Source organism: Polyergus mexicanus, unplaced genomic scaffold, assembly GCF_030449975.1.
Source record: "Polyergus mexicanus isolate NDT 795.1 unplaced genomic scaffold, iyPolMexi1.0 SCAF_14, whole genome shotgun sequence".
Taxonomy (NCBI): Eukaryota; Metazoa; Arthropoda; class Insecta; order Hymenoptera; family Formicidae; genus Polyergus; species Polyergus mexicanus.
Genome location: NW_027223334.1, coordinates 6,688,186 through 6,714,218, shown reverse-complemented (window position 1 = coordinate 6,714,218; position 26,033 = coordinate 6,688,186). Strand labels below are relative to the sequence as shown.

Here is a 26,033-nt window from a genome sequence, read left to right as displayed (position 1 = left end):
ACTCTACCTACAGATTGGGACACGTTTTGCATCGGTATACATACGGATTACTATTAAAAAAGAAACAGAGTTGACTACACGTAAATCTCCGATTTGTATAGGAAATTCTCAGAGCGACGAAAAGCTTCAACGACCTTCGTTTATGACTCGATATCCGTATCGGCCGATCGTAGACGTACTGAGAGAAGAGATTGAATTGAATTGACATTAAAAGGGCTTATAAGAGACGAATTTGAGAGAGCGTGATCCGGAAAATTTGAAATGGGAGAACACTTTAAGGCGCATTATTTCGTCTTAGGTTTTACGAAGAATTTTTCATATCGACCCATCGCGGATTATATCACGACGCGATATCGGACAGCGATACGTGTATTTAGTAGTAATCAATATTCAGCAAAGGTGAAAGCTCTTCTAGCCAATATCTAATGCTCTCTTTCACAAGCGGTCGCGATCGATGTAACACGTGCTGCTGTTATTAAGCTCTATTTAATCGCCTATGTGAGATCGCGTGTTAGAATGTACGCGTAAGGTTTACAGAGCGTACGCAGCCGTCACGTCATTTATCGTAAGGAATTTCAGGGTTGCACGCGTCCACGAGCAATTGTGCTGCAACGTTTCAATCCTACCATTTCTCTCGCCCCTAGAATCGAGTCATCTCGATTAATACTAGAACGCTTTGATTAATGTTTGTATTTTATATATGTTACATTTTGTATTTATTTAGCAATCTTTAATTTTATTCAAGACTTTTGTATCCGAAAATTAAGGAAAAATACAATATTAAATAAATCTACGAATTTTTATTCTTTTTACGAAAAATATCATTAGGCTTATTTCGTAACATAAACATTAATGCCCCAAATATTTAATTTGAGGACAAACGGTAATGAACGTCACAATGACAAAATAGGATTCCCCCTCCCGTGTCTCCGATCCCGACAAAGAAACTCCTTGATTCTCTTCCCGCAGGGGGATGCTTACCCTCTCCCCAATCATTTTTTTTTATCCCTAAAAGTGTTACCTATCAATCCGTTGATCCATCTCATTTGCATCCTTACAACCTTATTATCATATAATCGATATCGGGAAAAAAGGAATGTAACGCGGTTTTCTTCTCCATAGCTGTAATGTGACGAAAATTTTATTGAATTATTTTCTTTCTTTGTATCTTATCTCTCTATCTTAATTACCTACAGATTTATATCTTGTAATTCTTAAAATATTATTTCACTGCAATATTGCTATTAACGAAGCTAGAATGCATTAATGATTATTAATTTTTCGACTGACCTAATATTTGCTACGATTTTTGTTATTCATAGAATAACAAAATTTTTTTCGCTAAAATTGTAAATATATAGTAGAGATAGAGAGCGTGTTAAGGACATATATATATATATATACCGCTTACAATGTAGCGCTTTTCTCATTCCTAATTTAAATGTCCGGTTGTATGCGGTATGATTTGAACTCGATAACTCGAAAGCGAAGCGAAACAGTTACTGATTGACAATACGGGCTAACGATCATTTCCTCCTCGTAAATACGCCTATTATTTGAATATCCGTCACGATTTGCTTTTCTGAATACCAATAGCGGTGATGGAATTGCACAATCGCGTAAAATTCCGCGTCTTGTTATTTGATTTATATAACAACGCGAAATAGATATACAGTGCACGGCAACAATGCTAAAAATGAATTCTCTCAGGGTTCTAATGTTGAAAAAATTGTTTTGACGCAAGCATGCCAATATTATGGATTTATTGAACCGGGATTAGATCCGTTGCGCGTATTATTCGATTTAACGAGTGAATAAATGTTACGAAAAAAATTGAGGAAGAATTGCTGGACGATAGTATTCATTGTTTGAATCGCGATAACTTGAAAATTTCGTTCGATACGATGTATTGTTGCTCGATGTTTGTATGAATGAAAATCTAGAGCGGATTTCACGAACGAGAATAATATGTTCCATACACAATTGTTTTACCCTTTCTCTCTCTCTCTCTCTCTCTCCCACACACACATACATACACAATCCCTTAACTTCAGAAGTCGCTGCGAATGAACGGGAGTTTTAGTCACGCGCACAGAAATGTCGATTCAAGACGAATGGAATAGAAAGAAAGAGAGAGAGAAAGAGAGAGAGAGAGAGAGAAAAAGAGAGATATAATCGCACAAAAGCAAATTTAAAAAAGAGAGAGAGAGAGAGAGAAAATTCGCCAAGTCATACTCATCGCAAGTACATACTCAGAATTGCGAGGCACAACTGTTTAGTGAAAGGGACAAATGTCAGACAGGCTGAAGATTTACAGAAAGAAGGACCGCGTAGATAAGGGAGGGCGTAAGCCCTTGAATTCAGCACGTATATCATATGAGGAAAGGAAACTAGGAAGAGAGGGAGAGGGAGAGAGAGAGAGAGAGAGAAAGGAAGATAAATTCGCACGCGGTTTCGGAGGGCTGCTGGCGAATATTGATCCCCGACGCGCGGGAATGAAAGCTGGATCTGGGGAAACCCACGGGTCCGAGATCACGCTCCGCATGCCCTTTACGCCATCCGTTATAGTGTTCGTTAGCGTGGCGAGCGAAATTCGAAGCACCGGCACCGCCGCAGCCAGCGTGAAAAATGATTGGTGGAACGCCGGTATTACCGTCCGTGTATGTGTAATACAAATCGTCCATCATAATTATTATTGACGGCCTGGTAGACACGCGTTCGCAACGATCCCGTAAAACACGCAACCCCCCTGTGTGCGGTGTTACCGTTAACCTAATTAGGCGAGAGCGTGAGTAACTCGCGCTTACCCGAGGGGGATTCAATTTGCGCGGAGAAACTTGGATACCCGTGGAAATAAAGTTAATATTCGCAAACTCACCAAACAGCCAAGACATGGCAGAGTCGCGAAACTTTAAAGCTTACTTGAGGTTTATACCAATTTTCGATCATATGTTTGCCTATAAATATATAGTTGCAAAATATGTTATGCTTCTTACGTATTTACATGTTTAGAATCTTGTTTGACAAGAGGATTGCATGTCTTATAACATTTAATATACGCAGAATATACTTATAATTATTTTTTCGCAACTGTGATATTTACGATTTAACACGTTATTATCGTCACGATCTGACACATTCTTTTAACAAAAATCTTTTTCCACTTAAAAGATATATTACTGTATTAACATCTATTCTTTTCGAAATACACACATTGCATTTCACGATAACAATTCTAATATCGGAAATCTTCAGAAATTATAATTTTTCAATGAAATTCTTAGAAATTTGCGGACAGAAAATTCAATTTCCTGGTACGATTCGATTATCGACAAAAGGAAAAACAACATATCGTCAGAGTTGTTCGTGCTTTGAACTTTGCTGGATCGAGAACATCTATATTTTTTTAGAAAGAAAGAAAGTATCTCGACCACGCTCGCTGGAGAATACTTCTCATAAAATTCCGTCTTTCGAATATCAAAATTTACGAGGAAAGTTTAATGAACGTTGTAAAAAAATTTGTTTTCTTTAGATGGAATATTAATTGGTTGCAATATTACCTCGAGCAAGTCGGCACAAAGCATCAGAAATTATACTTGCTCTTCATCTACGTCTGATAAAATAATAACAGATCACCTTTCGCGAATATAAAGAGAGTATACGATGTGAACAATTGCTTCTCGAAGCAAATAGAAATTACATTCGAAGTTCAATGCTCGGATGTTATTGCTCGGAGCATCGGCGAACATATATTTATCTGTCAGAACCTGGCTTTTTCAATTTATCGACGAATACACGCGCAACCATATATTGTAGAATCGAATTCCATTTCATCGGTCGGTCGCCGCACTTCTTCGGAAATCGTGATTCGTTTTGCACTTCTCAGCGGGTTGCAAAGTGAGTCATTTTTCCCTCCTAACGTCAAGAAGATACTCGCGAGATCATCTCCTCGGAAAAGAAACGATTTTTCCGAATGAGTCCAGCAGAAATACGAGAGAATACCATCTAGAACGCCACGGGCGGTGGCTATCTTGCCGCGAAAATTTAGAATTATTGCTCAATCGAGCAAAATATTGCTCGCAACACGATAAAAAATATCTCTTTATACCTGCGGATTTATCTTCATCAGACGAATACGAATGTAAATGCTTAGCCTCACGTATCGAAGTCCTGTGCGGGGCTTACAAGTGAAATCCAATTCCATTTTGCCATAGGTTCTTACATACATACTCGTTGAGAAATAAACTCTCTCGCTGGAAGAAGAAGCCACGTAAATCCTCTTCTAATGGTCTCGGGCGTATTTATGCGTCCGTGAGGACGGCGATGGCTATTTTATCGGGTCTGAGTGAAACCAAGCGAAAAATATTATGAAAACTTTAGAAGTACCGACTCGAATGTTTCAGCGAAATGTCGAAGAACAGGGCAGCGCTAACGGAATCAGGAACAAAAAGCAGCTTGAATTATCGAATCTCTTTCATTCTCAAACATTGGTCTTAATTAATGAAACGGATACGTACAACGGAATGGCTAGCGAATATAGCTTGCAGAATATCCGACGCGACTTGAACTAAAAACACGCGAGTTGAATAAGCCCGTAAATATCGTACGGTTCGTGTAACCCGACACTTAGCGTAATTCGGACGCATAATAATTTCGGCAAGATTACCGACGACATCCCGTAAATGTAATGGAACGCTACGCCATGTTGCGCTCGGTGAGAGTTATTAAAATTTATAAACAAGTATAAGTATTTCGGATATATACGCAGAACCGTCTTGCATCTTGCCCCGCTTAGTTGGATTAATTATTGATCGATACCAGCTGGGTCTTCGATAGTTTCTGACCAGTTATTTATTTTTACAACGATAGCAGATCGCTTGTATAAACTTATATAAACTTTGAGCAAAAACACGACATGATATCGATATACGTACGTATATACATATATCGCAGCCAAACCGTTGTTAGCTGTTCCCAAGACAATAATGCCTCTTCCACAACACGATGCGGTTTATCGGTGATATACAAACTAAATTGCCAGATATTGTACATTACGAAAACACACACGTATCTTGTAAATCTATCGCCTGACAATACGACCGAGCCCACGAACAATTAATAAAAGAAATAAAAGAATAATTTTTATTTGTACGCAGAACTTCATATACAACATATTCAAAATCATATATTTATTATATAGTATATATATATATATAATAAATAAATATAAATAAATAATATACGGAGCGTCTCACCTTATATGTGGCCACCCCCTTTTACCTTTTAAACTAAAAGAGATAGACTGTAACAAATATGTACCAAATTAAATGGTGCAAACTGAATTTTATTGTACATATAGTGATTTCTTTCAAAAGCTATCCGTGTTAACGAACGGAGAGATATGTATAATTTTTTTAATTACCTTTTCACTTTTTGCCCTGCGTTATGGTCAACTTCTGACTCGTGCATTGGAGATTGACATATGTCATATTATAATATCATTTGGTCATAATATTTAATTCGAAGTTGGCCATATCCATTCATTAATACTTAGATAGCTTTTAGAAGCAACCACTATGCTCACAATAGAGTTCAGTTTGAACCATTTAATGTAATGTATATTTGTTACGGTCTATCTCTTTTAGTTTAAAAGATAAAAGGGGGTGGCCACTTTTGGTGGGATAGCCTGTAATAATGATATGTATAAATAATATATATGTATATACGGTATAAGAGAGAGAAAAGAGATAATATTATAATTTTATTTAAAATTATAATTATTATATTATTATGCAGTATCAATATGTTAATATCTTATTTTCCATATGCAATTTTGATGTACAATTAAAGTCATCTTGCGAAAGTCCGCAATGGCATTATAGATAATGACAATGGAGTATTGGTGAAATTTCCGTTGGCTTGTTAAATATTGTATAGACAAGCGGCAACAAATATGGTTAAGTTCACCATGCTCGTTGCATTTTACACTAAATGATTCGTTACATTGAGATTGCGTTTCCATTGTCATTATCATATTTTCAAAAACAATTTATGCTATGCTTTAATTAAGAATTTACGCATAAACGGTAATGACGATTTATAAATGCAATGTTTGTTTTGATGAAATAATAATACACGGATTAATTCTTTCATATTAAAGCCAGATTACCAGACGGCTTCTCCTGGGCAAGTATGGTCTTATAACAATTAATGATACTAACAGAGAGAGAGACCTGTTGCTTGACGCTTCCTGATAAACTTTGCCTATGCGCGATACATTATCTCGAAAGACTATCTTTTGCGATATCGCGTTTATAAATCTCGTTGTCGACCCTATCCGTGGAAAAACAATTTTCTCTCAGTCGAAAATAGGATTAGCCGGTCTCACTCGTATCCTATTTCTGCGGAAGCACAATCTTCTATATATATTTATTAGGAATGGATGAAAAGATATAAAAGTATGTAGGTCCAAGTAAAAACAACACTGTAATAAAGGAAGAAACACACAATTTTTTCGCACATTGTACGAGATTAATGATCGCTTACGGTATCGTGATAATATAGAAGATGATAGAAAATATATATATGCTTTTGGATATAATCTACAAATATTAAAGAAAGCGGATTTGTCCTTTTTTGCAATCTGAAATTTTAAAAGAAAAATTTATATCTTTTTTATAGAAATCTCTCGAGAGAAACTGCATTAATTGAAAAGCACCTTAATAACTGTGTCGCGACGAAATTGAAAGTTAAAATTTATGAACGTATTAAGAGCAGCATACATCGAGATATCACGCAAGTAGCAACTTTTCGAATTTCTGCAACAATACCACTTTCAAGTAATAATTATACAATTATTTTTCTTATGCTTAAGCGCTCTTTCCTTCTCTCTCTCTCTCTCCCTCCCTCTCCTTATCTCTTTTTCACTTCCTCTCTCACTTTCCCTCTTTACAATTTTCACGGGCGTATTTCAAAAGAAAATTTCCCTTCATAAACGCATACATAAGAAAATCTCTGGCGGTAAACTGCAAAATACCGCAAGGCTGTCCTATTTTTCACTGTATGGTACGTGACGCGTTATGAATTAAACTCGGCCCCCTTTAATAAGATTACGGTCTTTCATGCTATCCAGAGGTGGCCGGACGAAGGTTTTTCTCTAACGAGATGTTTCACCTGGCTAAAAGTATTTTGTCATTTTCCGTCAGACGGAAGCTAGTGTCGCGTATATAGGGTGGCTCCGAACGCTCCAGTCAGACTTTGAGATCTTATAGGAAATTTAATTCTGAATAAAAAATTTCTTATAAATATAGGTCGAAAAAGGCTTCCTTAAGAAGTTATTGCTCAAAAACCTCTGATGCAAAGGAAGAGCAAAAGATGAAAAGAAAATGATATAAAAAGAAAATGAGCTTAATAAATTTCTTGAAAAAACGATAAAAATAAAAAATAAAGATCTTTTTCTTTTATGAAAATAAAGTAAATATTTTTAAACGAAAATAGCACATAATAGTAGAAAATTAATAAAGACGTGAAAAAAATAACTCAAAATGTCCCCCACTAGCTCCAATACACTTTCGGCATCGAGTAATGACCGATCTAGTCGCTTTACGGATTTCCTCCTGATTCAACTTTAATCGATCTAACAATAAGTAACAAAAGCACTTTTTGTACGTTTGAAACTGGTTATATCAAAATCTATGAAATATACAACAATCAAACGCAAAAAAAAACGCACATTTTCCATGATATTTGGAAAAATGTGTAAAATCATTACGATTTCAGAGATTTTTGAGCGATAACTTCTTAAGAAAGCATTTTTTGACCCATTTATAGGAAATTTTTTGTTCAGATTTAAATTTCCTATAAAATCTCAAAGTCTGGCTGGAAGGTTCGGGGCCACCCTGTATAAGAGTATGCATTTCTACAAATCATTCTAAAATATCATTTACAATAAATAAATCTTTATGTTTTAAAGCATGTAAACTTTTTTTTAAATTTTTTTTATGTAAAAAAACGTTTTATGTAAAAAAAAAAGTATACAGGGATTTTGCTTGAGAGATTTACGAGATAAGACAAACTCGGGACAAAACAGTAGACGCTCCAAAAATTTCAACATTTTCCATGGACCAAATATTCTTCCTGCGTGTAAAGTATAATAAATTTTATCTCTCGCCGGACTAGCTGACATTTTATCTATTTTATTTATGCGGCCTCATCGAAATTCTCTCTGAAAGCGAAAACCTCCACGAAGCTTTAAAAGACCGCTTAAAACCGATTGTGTAAGAAAAGAATGTATCAATTTAATTCACAAATTTGGATTAATTTCGCAAAGATATTTATATCTCTTTGATAATAGAAGAAACCTGTATATCTCGGGATGATTTTGGAAATGAAATCTATTCAACAGAGATGTGATATTCGACATATAGTCTGACTTGTTGCGTCGAAGTACTCGATATCCGACAGACTTCCAGTCTCTAAATCCGCTGGACTTCCGCTCTTAATTGAATTAACTACGAGGCGGCTTAAGTTGGCTTAAAGTAAAATCTGAAACAATCGAGATACGATCCCGAGATCCGACTTTATTACGGAGTCGTTTTTCATTCACATTTACGGAGATATGGAAAGAACCGAAGGAAAACGAGAAGTGGCTTCGCTGCCGCCATGTGACCAGTATCAAATAATACCGTGTCAGTAATGACCGTCTTGTGACATGAAAAATATAAAGCCCACGCGAGAAGTGAACCGCCCTATACCGCGTCAATGGTAATCGTGCTATGACATGGATATAGTACAATAAACATTCTAGTTGGTACGTAGTAGATAGTAGATCGATAATCATTTGGCTTTACTGTGTTTATGTGGCGTTAGTCGTTCGCAATCGGAAAGACGTAGATCGACGAGAAATAAAAATAACTGGCACGTAAAAAAACGTTGTACTACGGCATCACCGTAAATAACCATTGTATATTAATAGCTATTAATTATGTGATTAACGACAATTTTATATCATCGCTGTTAGAGCACACAGCGCACGCAAATATGCGAACCCGTTATAAAAGTGTAATATATTAAAACGGGACAATAGAGTACGCATGGGTAACCTTGTTTCCTGGTTGCTGACGCTCCAAGAGGCGCGCCGGAGAAAATATTTGCAACCGAAAGGAATCTTCCACAAGTTGAATCTTAGAAATGACGTATAACCGTTTGTCTCTCTTTTGTGATGCAACTCGTGAATGCCCATCTTGAACCGGGAAAGAATTTGCTTGCGGTGTATCTGGCGTAATATCGTCGCAAGGGTATTCTTTCTTGTGTGGTCGAACGGCAGTTCGCTTAACTGGAAGGAAACCGATAGGGAAGCAAGTAGCAAATGTGAAAACAACGAAAAAGCTGAATTCCGAGTATAAAATATGAAAAGAGCACGAATGATAAACGCATGTCTCGTGTGATATACGATCGTAAATAACGAGTCACCCGCTGTTAAGATCTTGAGAACGAAATAATTCATATATATGTTTAAGCCGAAGATTAAGTATCGCCCGATATTTTAAATACACTGCTAGTATATGAATTTAATTTAGAGTATTTTTCAATATACCGAATCAATATTAATATTCTTGAATTGGAGAAAAGTTAAAAAAGTTTGGAGAACACGTCGTTATAAATAATCATTTTTTTCCTTTACACTTGATATATTAAAATAGCACCATTTTATGATGAAATAAGTAACGTATCATATTTATCGACGACATCACATTTTATCAAATAACATAATCTTGTCACGTGTCAGAAAGTCAACAATTATATAATTAAAACTCTTCTTCTCTTAACGCTGTACATAATTCATGTGAAATTAAGTTAACGACTTTCGAGATTGCGCGATTATTTTCGAACTTAGTTTGAGCCATACGTTATTAATTATGTACGGAACGATAGCAACTTTTTTGCCAAACATAAAGAGCAGAATCTTATGCTATAGCGTCGCAAGTAAATCGTAACAGTAGAGTTATGCGGAGAGACTAGTATCAAATATGCGTGCAAGATGGCAATAACGGTGATAAAAGATGGACTCGTCGACAGTTTATCGAGGATCTAGGATATAGATATGATCGATCGTAGGTTTTCAGGTCGTGATGGTTATTTTGATCATCCGGAGAGATATGCGAGACAGGACAACGAGTGGAATCGCGCCTGGGCGTTAGATCAATAAGCACGACGACGTGTGACAGAAGTACCGTTTTTAATACCGATTTTCATAAATTATACGATTAATCGATTATATTACAGCACGCGATGTAATATTTAAGTGGCACATATATTTGACGGAATTTTTGATTTAGGAATTTTATTTCGAAATAGGATCTCGTTCGTTCGATACTATCAAATTTAGATTGAGAATACATTGGGGGGCACAATTAGACAGAAATTTTGATAACGACGCGCCTAATTACAGTTATGATATTTTACATTCTAATAATATTATTTTTTAGATTATATAAAATATTCGCAAAACTTTCTTTTGCTCGTAGATGTAAGCAAATGCCTAAACATATTTCTGACTTTATTATCTCGATTATGTAATATTTTTAAGATATATTGAGAGAACACCATGGAAGCTGTATCGGCGTGGATTTGGTACTCGATTTTCCTTGTACCAAGCCACACGGGTTGGCTTTTCTTATTTTGCAGATAACAACGGCGGCATGAACGTACGAGACTGGTTACAAAGTGCCATTTGCGCAGAGTATCGCGCGATTTCAAATCTTCTATCAAGATCGCGTCTCGACTTCCAAGCTTCCTGTTCGTGGTGTAGCCTCTAGAACGGAACCTGAAGAGAGAAACACTCGATACATGTAGACGTAAAAGTGATAAAAAAATCGTAGAACATAGTTAGACTTTGTGTGAGATGTGAAAATTGGAAACGAGTCAACATGGAGATCATCATGGAACGCGACGCAACGACCAAAAATATGACTACACCAATGGCCTCCATGAGGTTCGCCAAGCTGCAATTCATGTTCCTTCTTGGTCCACAAGAGGGGATGTGACTTGATTTAGGAACGAACCTCGACATACGATGAATCGCCTCAGGGATCGTCAGATAGAAACATAGGCGCATAATAAAAATAAAATTAAAAAGGAAACAATAAAGCATTTGCGACGCGTAGTGCATCCGACAAGACTAGAAAATGGATTCGACAAAATTGGGCGGTCCAGCACCGACTAGTCCGACTCACTCGCCAGTTCTGCCGACCTACGCCACGTCTGGCGAAGGTAACATCGATTACATTATAGGTGATTACATGGAGAGACTGGGCACGAGACTGAATATTCTCGAGACCGAGCTGAAGTATGCATGGAGAGCGCTGGATCTTCTCAGTCAGGAATATATCAAGATGTGGGAAAGACTAGAAAAGCTGGAGGGTTTGCTGTACGAACAGCAAACTGTGATCAGCCAATTGATCGAGTTTTATACCAGTGGTGGCGCTCACGACAACGTAAACGTCATCGAGGAGACCCTGGCTAATCAGCAAGGCTCGGTGGGTGAATTGGACGCAATCGCAAAGAGCCTAAGTGCAGCGATAGACATCGAGGATACTACCGTGCTGCGGGAAAAACTGGCTCAACAGGAGCTAGCAAGGATGCATGGGATAACGCAAGATAGTACAACGGCCGCAACTGTAGTCACTGACATGCACAGAAATGTCAGAAATCTCGATACTTTAGAGACCCTCGAAGAAGAGGGCAACATACCCGATGAGGCATTCTACAGAAGTCTGAACAACGCCTATAGAGAAGATTTAATTTGCGGCGATACATCGAGACCGACGTCGCAGCTGGGAATGATCTGGGAGGAGGCTGAAGACGAAGATATAAATGGCAAGAAGGAAGTGGAGTCTAGCATTTTTGATAAGGCTATACCAAAAGAGAAAGAACTGGAGGAGCTGTCTAGCCAACCGACTAAAGAGGAAGTACAAACGTCTATAATGAAGAAGCAGGACGAAGCAGACGAAGATGAAGGCGAGATATTTAGTGCGGCCGATTACAAGAGTTACCGGGGGAACACACCGTGCATTAGCGAACAAGATCTCGCTCAGCTCTCCAGACTCAGTTCTCTCGATCAAGTTGCGTTAGAGAAATTGCATGAGATAGACAGATTAACCAATAAGCTGCAGAAGGACTCGCAGAATCTGATAGAATTGCAATCGAGACTCATAGACTCGCCGAAGCGAAGCCAGTATTCGTCCGAGGCCGAGGCAAAACTTGCCGAAGAGGCAAGTAGTATAGACGAGCAATTGAGGAAAATCTATGCGGAAACCGATGTCGATAGCTGGACCTTCTCCAAAAGTCCCGGCTCTACCGGCGGCAGATCAATTTCTAGAGTCAGTACCGACAGCGGACTGGCTACTGACGGCGACTTTACAACGAGATCTATATCGCCAAGACTGACTTCTACGTCCAGGAGCAATTTAGACTCTATTTCGACTACCTATACTCCGCCTAGATTAGGTTATACGTCAGCCATACTGGAGAAGAGTCCAGAGCCGGTGATTCAGTTGCCAATCGACGTCGGTAATTTCGCGAAAGGGTACGCGGAAAACAAGGAGCTGACAGACTTGATGGCCGAAAGCTTTGCGACGGCTGTCACTTGTGCTTCGCCCAATATTTATAGCACGACCACCGACAAGGTGCCGTCGCCCACGTTATCGGCCAGCAGCGTGCAAAGCGTTCACAGCGTGCAGGGTCTCCGCACTAGACAAGATGGATATTTTGGTAGCGCGGCTCGGCTTAATCTCGAATTCCAAGAGAGCCGGACGCCGCCTAGCCCGTCGCCTAGCTCGCCACCTCCCCCGGCGCCGCGAGACACGACCGAATCTTTCCTCATGCCTGGCGCGGATCAAAGAGAATCAGACGCGAAAAGATCTCAGAGCCCGAGTTTCCTGCGAAATACGGAGAAGCTAATCTCCATGGAGCAAGGTCGTCTCAGTCCTCGCACTCCTCATTCGCCCAAGTCACCGAGAGTCTCGCCGAAACATACGATTAAATCTGGTAGCGCCGCAAATATAGTAACAGCAAAATCTGATTCTGGTTTATCATCCATGAGTGGCTGGAGCAGTTTAGATAAATCGCCGAGTTCTCCGAAGAGCTCCATTACTAAGATGTTGACCTCCTATTCGGTGGATCACACTCGTACGAGCAATCTTATACCGAGCACGCAGTCCGCCAGAATCTCCAGTCCGATACCACCGCTTCCCGAGACGACCAGCGCCGTCACCATTACGCAAGAACCTCTCTACGATACTCCCGAAGGTAGAGACGCTTTCACAAGCACTTTGACGACCACAGCCGGTCATCCTCCTTACACAACAACGATGAATCATTTATCGGCATACACGACCGTCAATAAGTCGCCGGCTAAGGAAGATTATACATTTGTACCACCGCCAGCTCCGGGTGTAACCACTACCTGTCAGAGTCCTAAGAAACGCAGTCGTCAGCAGAATTTTCAGCACATTTACGGCTCGATGCCTTCCGGTACAGGTACAGATTACATCTACAGATCGGAACAACCGGCCATTTACTCCGTGGCTGGCAGTAATCGGCAGCAAGTTATCACGAGCGTGTATACTAGCGGTTCCGGCTCCTACGGGCCCAAGACTACTACTTCGGCTTACTATTCCTCTCCTGATTCAATGGACCATCAATATACCAATTACCAAGACAATTACGGCACTGTTCAATATCCAGAGACGACGAGCGCCACGAATGTTCACGCAAAAAAGCTGATGCGTGGAAGCTCGTTTACGGACGGCATGACGAATCACGAAGGATACAAAGCAGCGATGTACCGCACAATGTTCCCTACCGGCAACATCACCGATGCACTTTCGTACTATCCGACCAGTGCAACTAATCTGCCGCGAACTGAAACCAATGAGAACACGTCGTGGCTGAACTCGATGGAAGAACAAATACCTCACGATTCGACATCTTCCAGCATTAGATCTTTGACCTCCGACGGTAGCTACTCTCAGAGCCCATATACGGACCGTAGATATCCCCAGCCACCGGCCTATCAGGCGCATTCGGCATATCAGCAGCATCATACTTACGCGAATCAAAACTATCCGCAAACTTATCAACAGCAATATCAATCGTACAGTCAACGATTGAGCAGTGCCGAGAGCGCGCAGCTCGCGGATGGTTATCAAAGGCAATGGCAAAGAGAGCATCAATATATTCAAGATCATGAAAGCGGAAGGATATCCATAGAACAGCAGAAGACGCAGCAGAGTGAATATTACGATGCCTCGAGTGTAATAGTCTCGCAATCCGGATACATCAGCATTGCTACAAATTTGAAAGATCACGAAATCGATAACACCAAGCTGTCAAAAAAGATTAGAAGAGGCTCTTCGCTGAAGAATGCAATGAGCTCTATGAGTAATTGGTTGCCTGATTTGCATCTTAGTAAACGTCACAGAAGTCAATCATTACCGGGCGGAGTCAGAAGAGAAGATCTAGACATGCCTCAAGACGCTCAACAGCAGAAGCTGCCCGCCGAGACGGTAGGTAGAGGCCGGGCTGGCAGAGGTCAGGCTGCCAGAAAAAAGAAAAAGCACACACTGGTTTCCACTGTCTCCGGTATTCTTCAGAAAGCCAAACGTCGCAGCCACCAGTCACAGTCTTTATCCGATCCGGAACAGTCCGAAACCGAGTGGAGCAGTGGTAGACAGAGCGGTCTGTCAGAGGATGAAGATAGTGTCATATCTGATATCGTTCAAGAACCGCCTTTCTTTGCCAAGGTAAAAACTGCGAGTATGAAAAGAAAGCAACCGCCACCGCAGCAGATGACGGCGCAACAGCAACAGATGATGGCACAACAGCAGATGATCGCGCAACAACAGCAAATTCAAACGCAACAAAAGGAGTATCTACAACAGCAGGCGCTTCAGCAGCAGATGCTTCAACAGCAGCAGATGCTTCAGCAGCAGCAAGTGCTTCAACAGCAGCAAGCGCTTCAGCAGCACCAAGCGCTTCAGCAGCAGCAGACGCTCCAGCAGCAACACCAAGTGCTTCAACAACAAATTCGTCAAGAGCAATTACATCAACATCAAGAGCAATTACATCAACAAGCTCTTCAGGATACGTGGACCAAAGAGAAAGAACAGAGAAAGATCGAGATTAACGAGCACGACGTAAACGAGCAGTTGAGCATGTTCGAAGAAGAAACTTCAGGAAAGAGTACCGGTTCGGGATCCGGTGGATCATCGATCTTCCAAACAGTCGGTGATATTAAAAGATCGACTGGCAGTTCGGATGAGGCGCCTAACGAGAAGGCACCGAAACTACCCCCCGTCACTCTGATTGGTGGCTCGAGCATGGAATTTGCCGTATCTCGAGCACTCGGAAAGTATCGTCAACGGCAATCCTCAACAGTATCTGATGAACAATCGGCGAGCGATGAAATTAATAATGAAAAGAAGACCATAGAAGAAAGTCCGGCGCCAACTTTGGAAACGAGCTTCGAATATCCGGAGGATGTGTCGGAGAAGAGCGAGAAATCAGGCAACGCAAAATTACCGGAACTTGTTACCAGTCTATCGGAGGAAGCTCCGCCGTCGGAAGGTAGCCCCTCAGCATCTAGCATGAGAGGTTATAGCACTACGGGAGGTACACGGTTTCTACCGCGCCACCAACAGTCTTTGGAGATTCCCTGGACTGGTTCGCGGCCGGGAGAACCCGATGAGGATAATCGCAGTACGCATTCGTATAGGAGCACATCGAGAGTGTCCTCGAGGCGACAGAGCACCGAGGACTCGATCGATTCCGAGGACGAATGGTATTGTTACGAACTGAGAAAACTCGAGGAGTTGGAGAGACAGTCTGAAATGGAGATGACCGAAGTGCTGATCGAGGAACCCGAAGACGAAGCTTTCCAGCCGGACGAGACAGTGAAAGAAAAGATGTCGTTTGTACTGAAGGAGCTTAAACTTAAAGCTATCACAAAACCGAAGAATCAGAGGAAGGAGGAAAAGGAAGAACCACGAACCACTAGAATGAACGGTACAGTCATCAAGGAGCATCGTTTCGACGAGAACGATAGTAGATATCGCGATGAGAAACCTATTCCGAAGCGAAAGTCTGCGGAAAGCGTGGAGGCTGTGTTCGCCAGAGTGACCGATTATCATACATGGGCGCACGAGATAGAAGCCAAGAAGGAAAAGCCTCCACCGCCCATGGAGGAGGGTTCATCCGGCGAGACGTCCGGTCCGGACAGTCCCGGACAGTCGATGGACGAGGAAGAGGAGGACGAGCTCCCAAAGGACCTCGAAGAACAGCAGTCGCGACGAAGTTCCAACGGTTCAACGCTACGTCACAGCGAGAAGATGCCGCAAGGCTCGGATTCCCTATCCCGCGAAGGTAGCGTAAGTGTACCACCTAGCGAAGTGTCGGTCAGCATCCCGGGAGCTTGGGATTCTGAAAGCACTGTCCTTGAAGGCCTCGAGCGCGACGGAGCCGGTAGCGCCGAGACGGCTACCACGGCGACCTTGAGTCTACCGAAGATCAAGATCGACTCCTCGTCCTGCGGAAGCTCGGACACGACATTGAAGGAGGGCCAGGTGAGTCCTGGCCCACCCGGGTCCAAGTGGAAGCTGCTCAAGGCCTTGAAGGAACGTAAGGCCGAAGAGAAGCTCAAGGAGGTCGAAGAAGCCTCTAAGGAAAACGCTATTTCGCAGGGACCCACGGCAGTGAGTATCATGATCAAGTGAGGACACGAAAATCTTTGTAAAGCGTACTCGAAATTCGGAGGTTGGGTAAAACTGTGAATTAATATGTTTAGATCACTTTTCACGCGTTACTTTTGCGATCGGCGTCGATGTTTCATTTGACGTGATGCTCCGATATCGATATTTAATCAAGTCCGAATTCGATTTTATTTTACCGATGATATACTTGCGCACGCCAAAAACAAGCCTTTCATCTTATAGATGAAAATAATGTCAGTATTTTAGCGCCTCGATCAATTTGGCGATTGACGTATATCCTCGACAATTGATTTTTCCCGTGCTTCAATTTTATTATGCGGCACGTGTTTCGAATGTCGAGTGCGTCGGTACGTCGACTGTAAAACGAGCGAGATACTGCGAACTAAATAATATTTGGCGTTAAGATTAAGATCGTGCCACCAAAGGACACGTATACATAGTCAATATGATGCGGCCATACCAAAAGGAAGTCAAGCTTCGCTGTCTAAAAGGGCGACAATGGTTTTGTGCTCGCCCTCTTTCACCGAGGTTGTTAAAGAGGCGCACAGGCTCTAAAATGGTTGTACGAGAGACATACGTTACAAACGGTACTAGTCAATTTAAGTGTAACACCATTAACGCTTGGCCAAGCAATATTTCTAAGGAACAAGTGACGTCGCTTCGGTGACGATCGATTTATCGTGATCGATGATAATTGATCTCGAGATCCAACGCGATCATCGAGAAGCTCATTTAATAAGCATTTCAGACGTAATATTATAGATGGTGCTTTATTCGTAGATATACGCTTTATTATTGTTAATTAATCTGCTGCAATGTGTCTGCGCGATGTAGAAAAGTGTTGTGAAAATATGCCTCCAAAATGCGACACGGTACAGTTTGTAAAAAGAAAAAAAAAATATCTCATTTCATCACGAACATTATTTTATCTTCATTATTTTATTTATTATTTTTTTATTTTTCTCGCCTAAGTCTCACAAATTATACTTGTAAATTATAATTACATCGACTATCATTGTTCGCACGTTTGAATATTACCTGAGGATCACAACAGGGCATAACAACAAGTCATATTATAGCGATAAGAATATACGTCGCGCAGACACTCGCGAAAACTCGCATTTCGTAAAACATCGAAGTTCATCGCTCTCCCAAATACCCACAAAGAAACAAAGAAAATACTTGCAAATCGCGTTGAGAGTGAGAAGAATGGATGTGTGTATGTGTGTGTGAAAACGATCCAGAGTAGAAATTGCGCCAGCGAATAACCCGACATTTCCTGTACACCGGGATCTACAAAGAACTACATCGCAGAGTAAAACGCACGTGATATATACCTAGAAGAACTAGCATCACGAGAGAGCTCGCGAAAAGCACAAAATGGGTTTTCAGACGCGCGACTATTAACGCGACGAGTCGTTTGACGAGAAGGAAAAACGCGGAGAAATTTAACGGCAATTAATCGCTGGTGTAAATGTCCATTTCGCGTGATTCGTGCAAACAATAAATATGCAGATCGTATTTCTTAAAGAAGGTAATCATACTTGAGTACTATATTCAAGATCGTCTCAAGAAATGCTCTTAAAAGATGCTATATAAATGTATAATCGCGACATATAAGGCGATTTCAAGTCTTGAATCGCAAGAGAGAGAGAGAGAGAGAGAGAGAGAGAGAGAGAGAGATGTCAACTATATAACATCTTAAGACTTTATTTAAAGCGATTTTGAATATATAAAAATGTGAACCGCGCTCTCTTATAGTTCCTGGGATAATAGAATATCAATGGGCACTTTCATCCACCATTATTACGCTCGCACATTCTCGTATCATTCATGCAAATACGACGTATATAGAGCAAGTATTTGCCATTTTACAACATTTCCTATAAATATTGACGATTATTCGAATCACTTAACTTTCACTTAACGCATTCTCGAATGGATTAAGTAGGACAGGGGGCTATCTCGTTCCTGTCATCGGTATAATCGGTTAACCGTCGTAAATACGTCGTAAGGACTTCCAAAATCGGCGGCGCTTATCTCGCGTTGTCTCGATATTAATGCCATCCAGGGACGAACTCGTTGGAGCGATATATTATATTTCGCCAATATATTCCATTCAATCGCGCGTGAACGTAGAAAAATCGATACCTCGCGTCGTAATCCGCGCCGTCACGTGAGAGACAGTATTACGCCGACAATATTTCCGCAGCTTATACTCTTGTTACATTTTCTACACGCTCCCACGCGAAGCGAAATAACGACGGGAATTTTATCTCGTAGATTTTCTTCCGAGAGACGGGAGCATTTCCTAGAAAGAAAGAAAAAAAAAAACAAATCGACAAATCCCTCCGATAATCTTCGTGCCGATCGCTGCAGATACATATTATGTATCCGTAGAATGTTACGCGAAAATGCACGTGTCACGCCGGAGAAGATTCGCCGTAAATATGATGCGTGCGCAAAATTTTTCTAACTGTCACCGTATGTAAGGTGAAAAGCGACAAGACTAATGATCGTTGATATGTACATCGTATAATAATAACTAGTATACATTACCTATACCCTAATAGCGTAATAGAACCGTATCGTGACCATAGATAATTAAAATGTCATTTATATGCATCGAACTTGTATGATTTATGAGAGTTTTAAATTTGTGTTATAAATATTACACATTACAAGCCGCGTAATAGTAAGTTATTAATACAATTTTAATATTAAAGATTTTGCGGCGTTTTTTCTCTCTCTCTCTCTCTCTCTTTCTTTTCCTGGAATTTATATTTAATTTCTATTTTACTTGGATATTTCATAAATCTTACAAGAGAGTAAGTTTCGATAATTAAAGGTGTATATAAATGACAGTAGGTATTACAACCGTTTGTGGATAACTTGCATCTTAAACATTTTTCCTTGTTCTCGATAACAGACGTGCATAATATTTCATACGATCGATCGCACTGCGTGTACCGACAACCGTTCGACCTTCATGAAGACCCAGTAATGATCGAATGAATGAACTATATATATATATATATATATATATATATATATATATATATATATGAATACGCGTGCGAAAGACATATATATACCACACATAAACATTCACGTCCGATACATATGCTTCCGTATCTAAAGATTTACAGCCGTATTATAGTACTTAGGCTAATATTATTCTGCGTAATTCGGTGTTAGAATTAGGTAACTGGGGCAGTACCTGGTGTTCGAAGAATGTGTAGAGACGCTGATTTCGATACCGGCATATTCATTAACCAATAGAATTCAAAAGCAACTTAAGAAAAGAGTAAAAAAACGTTTATACGCGTATAAAAACCAGATATGAAAATGTATATCGCGATCAAAGTTTTGCAGTGAAAAAGCTCGTAAAAAGTTCACAGAGTTTGGGTTCCCTCCCCCCCCTCCCCCCACATATAAACTTCTAATAAACTACTGAGAAATATCTTCTCGAATATTAGGACTTTATGTAACAAAGTTTCACTTGTCAGAAGGGTCACAAATCTTAGACATTATTTCTTAAAGTGGGTAGAATCGAAAAAGTATCGAAACCGGTGTCGCTGGTACAAGAGTCAATAATAATGGAAAATAACAAGATTTTGGTAGCGCTGTTTTAAGCAAGAACGAGAAAGGGACATTAGGGGAGGAGGAATATCCTTGAGAGATAGTTCCTTCATATATAAGTAATAAAAAAATCCTCAACTCTCTCGAAATTATATATCGTCGAGCTTTGCGCATTCATAACGATAAGAATAAAAGGACTTAACAATCTCTGCGATTGCATCCAAAGTTTCACTTTCGCTCATTTTAGAATGTATACTGAGAATATTCTATAAATATAAAATTCCTTTTAATATATATATTTTTTTTTTATCCATTTAAACGTAGCCTCTATTATAAGAAAAAGTAACTTCACGTTTTTCGAAAACAGAGAAAGCTAAAGAAAAGATTTCGCATTCGCGATAATTGCAATTATTTTTTCCGGATATTAGAGACTAATTATAATTAACACACGGTTCGGTAAAGAAACACTTTGTCGCTTCTCTTGTATAAAATAAATTATAATTTTGTATATTAATTCGTTTTAATTCACGGTCAGATTATTTCAATGTCGCGGAGTGAATATTTTTAACGAGGTAGCAAAATCAACCGCAGATTCCGTCTTTTACTAACAGAAATTGAAGGAAAACTGTTGCCTGTTAATTACGACGTGTCGAGATGATGGGCATGCAAAGCCGAGTTTTAAATTGAAAAAATAGCAAAATGTTTGCTCTTTATTCGTAGCTTCGTTATAGATACAGCGAGGTGTGAAAGAGATTAACTTTAAATGGCCACTTATAATTTGTCAAATGTATATCGGAAAAAAAACATTACAATCATAATTTTGCTTCTGCGTAGTATCATCTTCATATCGTACTATAAAGACAAACCGCTACTTCGCGTGATACGGATGACGCCCCTAAATCTTCGTATTATGCAGTTTCCTTAGTCATTCTCGTCTATCAACGACGAGAGGGAAGGATTGCTAATTAAGGTTGCTGATGATACGCCCGCGTTAGGGCGTTGTCGCGAAATAACGTAAAAGTTTATGCAAGTGTTGCACGCAAGCCGTCCGTATATATTGTATTTCTTTTCGCCTGTTTAATTTTACAACCGCTCTTTCCCGTAAATTTGTCTCAAGCTATAATTGTTTAATTTCAATTAATTGTACGCGACAGATGGTCAATGATTCTTCGCGTCGTCGTACAGTTTTGCAATTTGTTTTTCCATGCATTTGCCGCGCAAGTCACTCGTTAAAATGTACGATTGCCCCGCTACGTATTCCGCGCTGACCAACATTTCAATAGAATTCTCATTACATTTCATTAATGTCTAATTTGAGTTTGTACAAATTGCAACGGTTCGACTCGAGAGAATGCATATAAAACTTTGTTAAAAAGAGACGAGAAAGAAAAAGAAGAGGCATTCAAGAAGCGAGAGTGAAACACTTTTTAATTGGATGATTCGATCGATATAAGGGATTTTTAATTGGACGAGTTACACCGAGCAAAGCGAGTCTTCCGGGACGAGCGACTGGCCTCCTCGACATTCTGTGAATCCCCTTCGAGATAATCGAAACGATTCGACTGACGTGACACAGTCGGCTCGCGGATTCGTGCTCGCACATAAATCAATCGCCACGGTGTTTATCTCGCCAGTGTAGTTGATGAGGACTGATCGATTGAATTTTGTCGAGTTTCCGTTAGTCGAATTGTGTGAGCTCTTCGAAGGATCCACGACGATACGAGGCCAATATACGACCAGACCAATTCTCTACCGTTTCTCACTTTTATATGAGCGTAATGCGAAAGGAGCGAATACTACTGCGTCCGCGTCGAGTTAAGTACGTACTTAATTGCCTATAGTATAATTGTCATTAATATCTGTATATGTATAATGTCATGGTATCACTATAAGTGTCTGATACATACGTGCTCTCGTAATCGTCTTTTCGTCGAGTTATTGCTCGAACGGTGATACGCCAGGCCAATTTTTTCTTGGCTCTCTCACACACATAGTCTCACATACAAAGAATGTATCATTGTAACAATATTCTTTGCCATCGACATATTTCATACACACATACGCCTAATTCACGTCATATATATATACATGAAAGTATATATCTACATATATCACTTTAGCCTATGCGGTAGATTTGTGTCAATTAATACTATAACGAAATGTTTAGTCGTGTGTCTTACCGGAGGGAAAATGAAAAACGTAGTATATAAACTTTTGTGTGATAATTGGGACAAAGGGGATAAAGATTCGTGATGGAAAATGAACGTAGCTCATAGCATCTCACACGCTCACATCTTAAAAACTTCCTATTTCTTTCTTTTTAATGTTTAATAAGCTATCACAGAGACGCGAAGTTAAAGGAATTATATATATATATATATGAATATTATTTCATAAAAATTTGAGATAGTGGAAGAATTAGTCGTCAGACGTGAATAACATTTAATAGAATCTTATATCAATACTTAATGAGGAGAGAGACAGCTCATTTTTGAATATTATTTTTTGCAACAGAATTTACGATACAAAATTTTATACAATTCTTGTGTTTATTTTACTATGATTTTTTATGCAATTGCTTTTCCATCAGCATTCCTCGCATTTTTCTGTTTTTCTCTTTTTTCTTGTACAGTTGACAGTATGGATTAATTTTAATTGATTCGTCTGGCAATCTAGCCAGGCGCAAACTTGCCAGTTTTCGATATATCGACAACCCGACCTAGCACGATTCGCTATAGGAGAATTGTCTGGAGTAATAGAATGATCGATTACATAGATCCCTCCTCTTCCAATGTTTCGCTTACGCGCGCGACACGTTCAATTTTAAAAAATAATTCTTTTAAAAATTGTCAAATAAGAATATGACACATATCGTTATCTGAAAGTTTTTGAAAGTTAGAGAATAATTTAATTATACTCCAATAGATTTTTATTTTATATTTAATGTTATAAAAGTTTATGCTCGTAGCTATTCGTGGAATGTAAGTTCGTCAAGATGCAATTAAGATCCATTATTCCATTTGACAAAAAGGCACTCCAATAAGGAGCAGAAAAAACTGTTCGGGGGTAGTGGAGCGTTCTAAACAGTCTCCTTGACGTAAGAGGAAAAAGTTACAATGATAAATACGCAGTGTCGGGATAATGTAAAAAATGGCGTGACATTTGTTGGGGAGATCGTATCTGGGTTAGTCTTGAAGAAAATAAATACGCGATCCGTAAAGATGGTAATTTGGCGGGATATGTTTCGTAAATAGCGTGAAGAATGATGTGCCGCGTACACATATATAAAAGCAGCAGGCAAAGTATTCTTTTGTACGCCCTACAGATGAAAATACGGGAATACTAAACGTATATAAATTATGCGAATGCAATTGAACGACATTAGCAAATATCCTGTTGACATGTTTCAATCTCGCCGCGATTTATTAAATATCTTTCCCCGTTGTTGCGAGACTGTAATAAGATCGCGCGTAACTTTAGCGCATTCAGCATCTCCATAATTGAAATTATTGAAAGTCGCATTCAACTTAGTTAATCCATTAGTCACGCCGAATGAGAAACTCAAGTCCTGATATACCGTATTATTTAACGTATATGTCGAAAGGATTGTAACCGTACGAAATGGGTTCTCCATGATATATGCGTATCATATACATCCCAATTATGGAAATATCGGATTCGAGATGACGGAAACAAGAGAGTGTAATTAATTAAAAGTGTCAATAAGAATTTACTGTTATTTGATCAGTAATTAAACGATTCATTTTATTCGAAAGATATAGACGGTTGTGACTTTGGCTGGAGTTCAAGTTGTTCTCTCGAATTAATCTAGTCACATAAATTATTCCAATACTTATCTCCCTCAACGTCGCTTGGCTTAGGGAGAAGGACTAGAATCACGTCTAACGACTAATCGTATTCCTCATTTATTCGCCACTTGCGATTCATCGTAAGCAGCCATCCGTGAACGATTATCTCGAATCCTTGGTGATAACGTACGTAAACATTTTAAAATTACACAGAATATTAAACGCCTGACGCGAAGCAAGAAATTTTTCGTACAAACGCAGGATCGGTGTCTTTCGAACCGCGGTACAACGATATTACGTCGGTATAATATGGTAGACGCAAACGAATTGTTAAACGTGGAAAAATTTCGAGATTTATATATATAAAGCGATCTTTCTAGTTTGTTCTCTACGTGAAATATTTCTATATCTTATGTGTTCAGATATGGCGCCCTGTATATTATACAGGCACGAGATGGGGTAGCAAATACATATCCCGTAATTAAGACTATCGATGCAACAATAAAGGTGCCTACGTTAGGATGCAAATGGATACGTATTATTGTGTATAATGATAATTTACGACGGGAGAATGTATCGAGAGAGTATTACTATATATTTTCACGTACGGAAACGGAAGTTCAAGATAAATCGCGGTGAGCTGTGGGATGATTAGGCGAACGTGGGACTAGGTTGCTACGCAGTGTGTGGGTCTACAACTTGTCTGCTAGCACAATTATAGCGCACACCATGCTACTATCGTCAACATACACATTTCGTATATAACATATCATTCGCTGAAATCGCATACCTACATGTATACGGTGTTCATGTTACTTACCGCAAAGTCATACACGTATACAGACACAGACAGGCGAATGCCTCTGGTTACCTGCGGCCGTACCCAGTTTTGGATTAATGTTGAGATGGTATATGTTGAGACGGTAATATACTCACGTACTCGTCAACAAATCAATGATTAATGATTCAATTGATTAATCGATTGATTTATTCTTTGAGATTCGTACAGACGTTTCTCAGGTATATTAGTCTTGTTGTTAGCTTCATTTTGTCCGCTTCCAAATAATTTATCCGTTTATAATTTATTTACACTGTCTGCCCTTCTCTCCAATGGCATTATAATGTATTAGCATAATTTGTATCATATTCATAATGACGTATACATAATCATAAATCACGGCTGTACTTATATACATATCGTAATGAGTTTTGGAATTTCGACAATCTTCGTAAAATTCTGTTATTACAATAGCGATCGCATTCATTGCTTTCATATTTTTTTTTTACGTATACAGACGATCTCATATAATATCGGGACGCAATGCAGAATTGGCTTTTATGCAAAACATGCATGTGCATATCGCATGCATACGTGCGGACGTTTCCTGAGCCGCTTCTTCCTAAGGTGATATTAGCTCTTTCGTATATTTGCTCCATTTCCATTTCCATTAATCACGGACATTTCTCGTACTTTTGTGACATTCAGATCAACTTCATTTCCAAATATAGACCCGTGGGAAATCTATTCCGGCGATTCTTTCGTCGTAATCTTTTTTACGCACCACGTCTGTATAACCGACTCGCAATCGCAATATTCTCTTCTTGAGAGCCGTATAAAAATGTAGCTTTGCACCCATAAGTATTTTCGTTCATTTATAATCCATTGTGGAGCTGTCCTTGAATTCGTGAATAAGTTACGTCAGTTATCACAAGAATATTATCGCAAGTTCATTATAATACGCGCCACACGCAACGTAATGCCAATACGCGCACGCCATAATCGTTACTTGGAATTAATTTATGCAAGGTTGAGGGAAAATTTTAATTGTGTTTTTACGTGATTTTATTTTTATTGAATTAAATAAATTTTAAA

At 39.4% G+C, this 26,033-nt stretch overlaps 1 protein-coding gene across 19 annotated transcripts in view; it reads left to right on the top strand.

The window, feature by feature from the left end:
• LOC138939392 (protein unc-13 homolog B-like) overlaps positions 1 to 26,033 on the top strand; it is a 161,152-nt gene that overhangs the window by 89,168 nt on the left and 45,951 nt on the right. For 8 of the 19 annotated variants that reach the window (XM_070307113.1, XM_070307119.1, XM_070307117.1 and 5 more), the window contains one exon: positions 10,687 to 16,751. The exons of 10 other annotated variants lie outside the window; for them this stretch is intronic. In XM_070307113.1, the coding sequence (XP_070163214.1) occupies positions 11,187 to 16,751 (5,565 nt within the window). In that variant the 5' untranslated portion in view covers positions 10,687 to 11,186. The remainder of the gene's footprint in view (positions 1 to 10,686; positions 16,752 to 26,033) is intronic. One more of the 19 variants, XM_070307116.1, reaches the window with a different exon arrangement.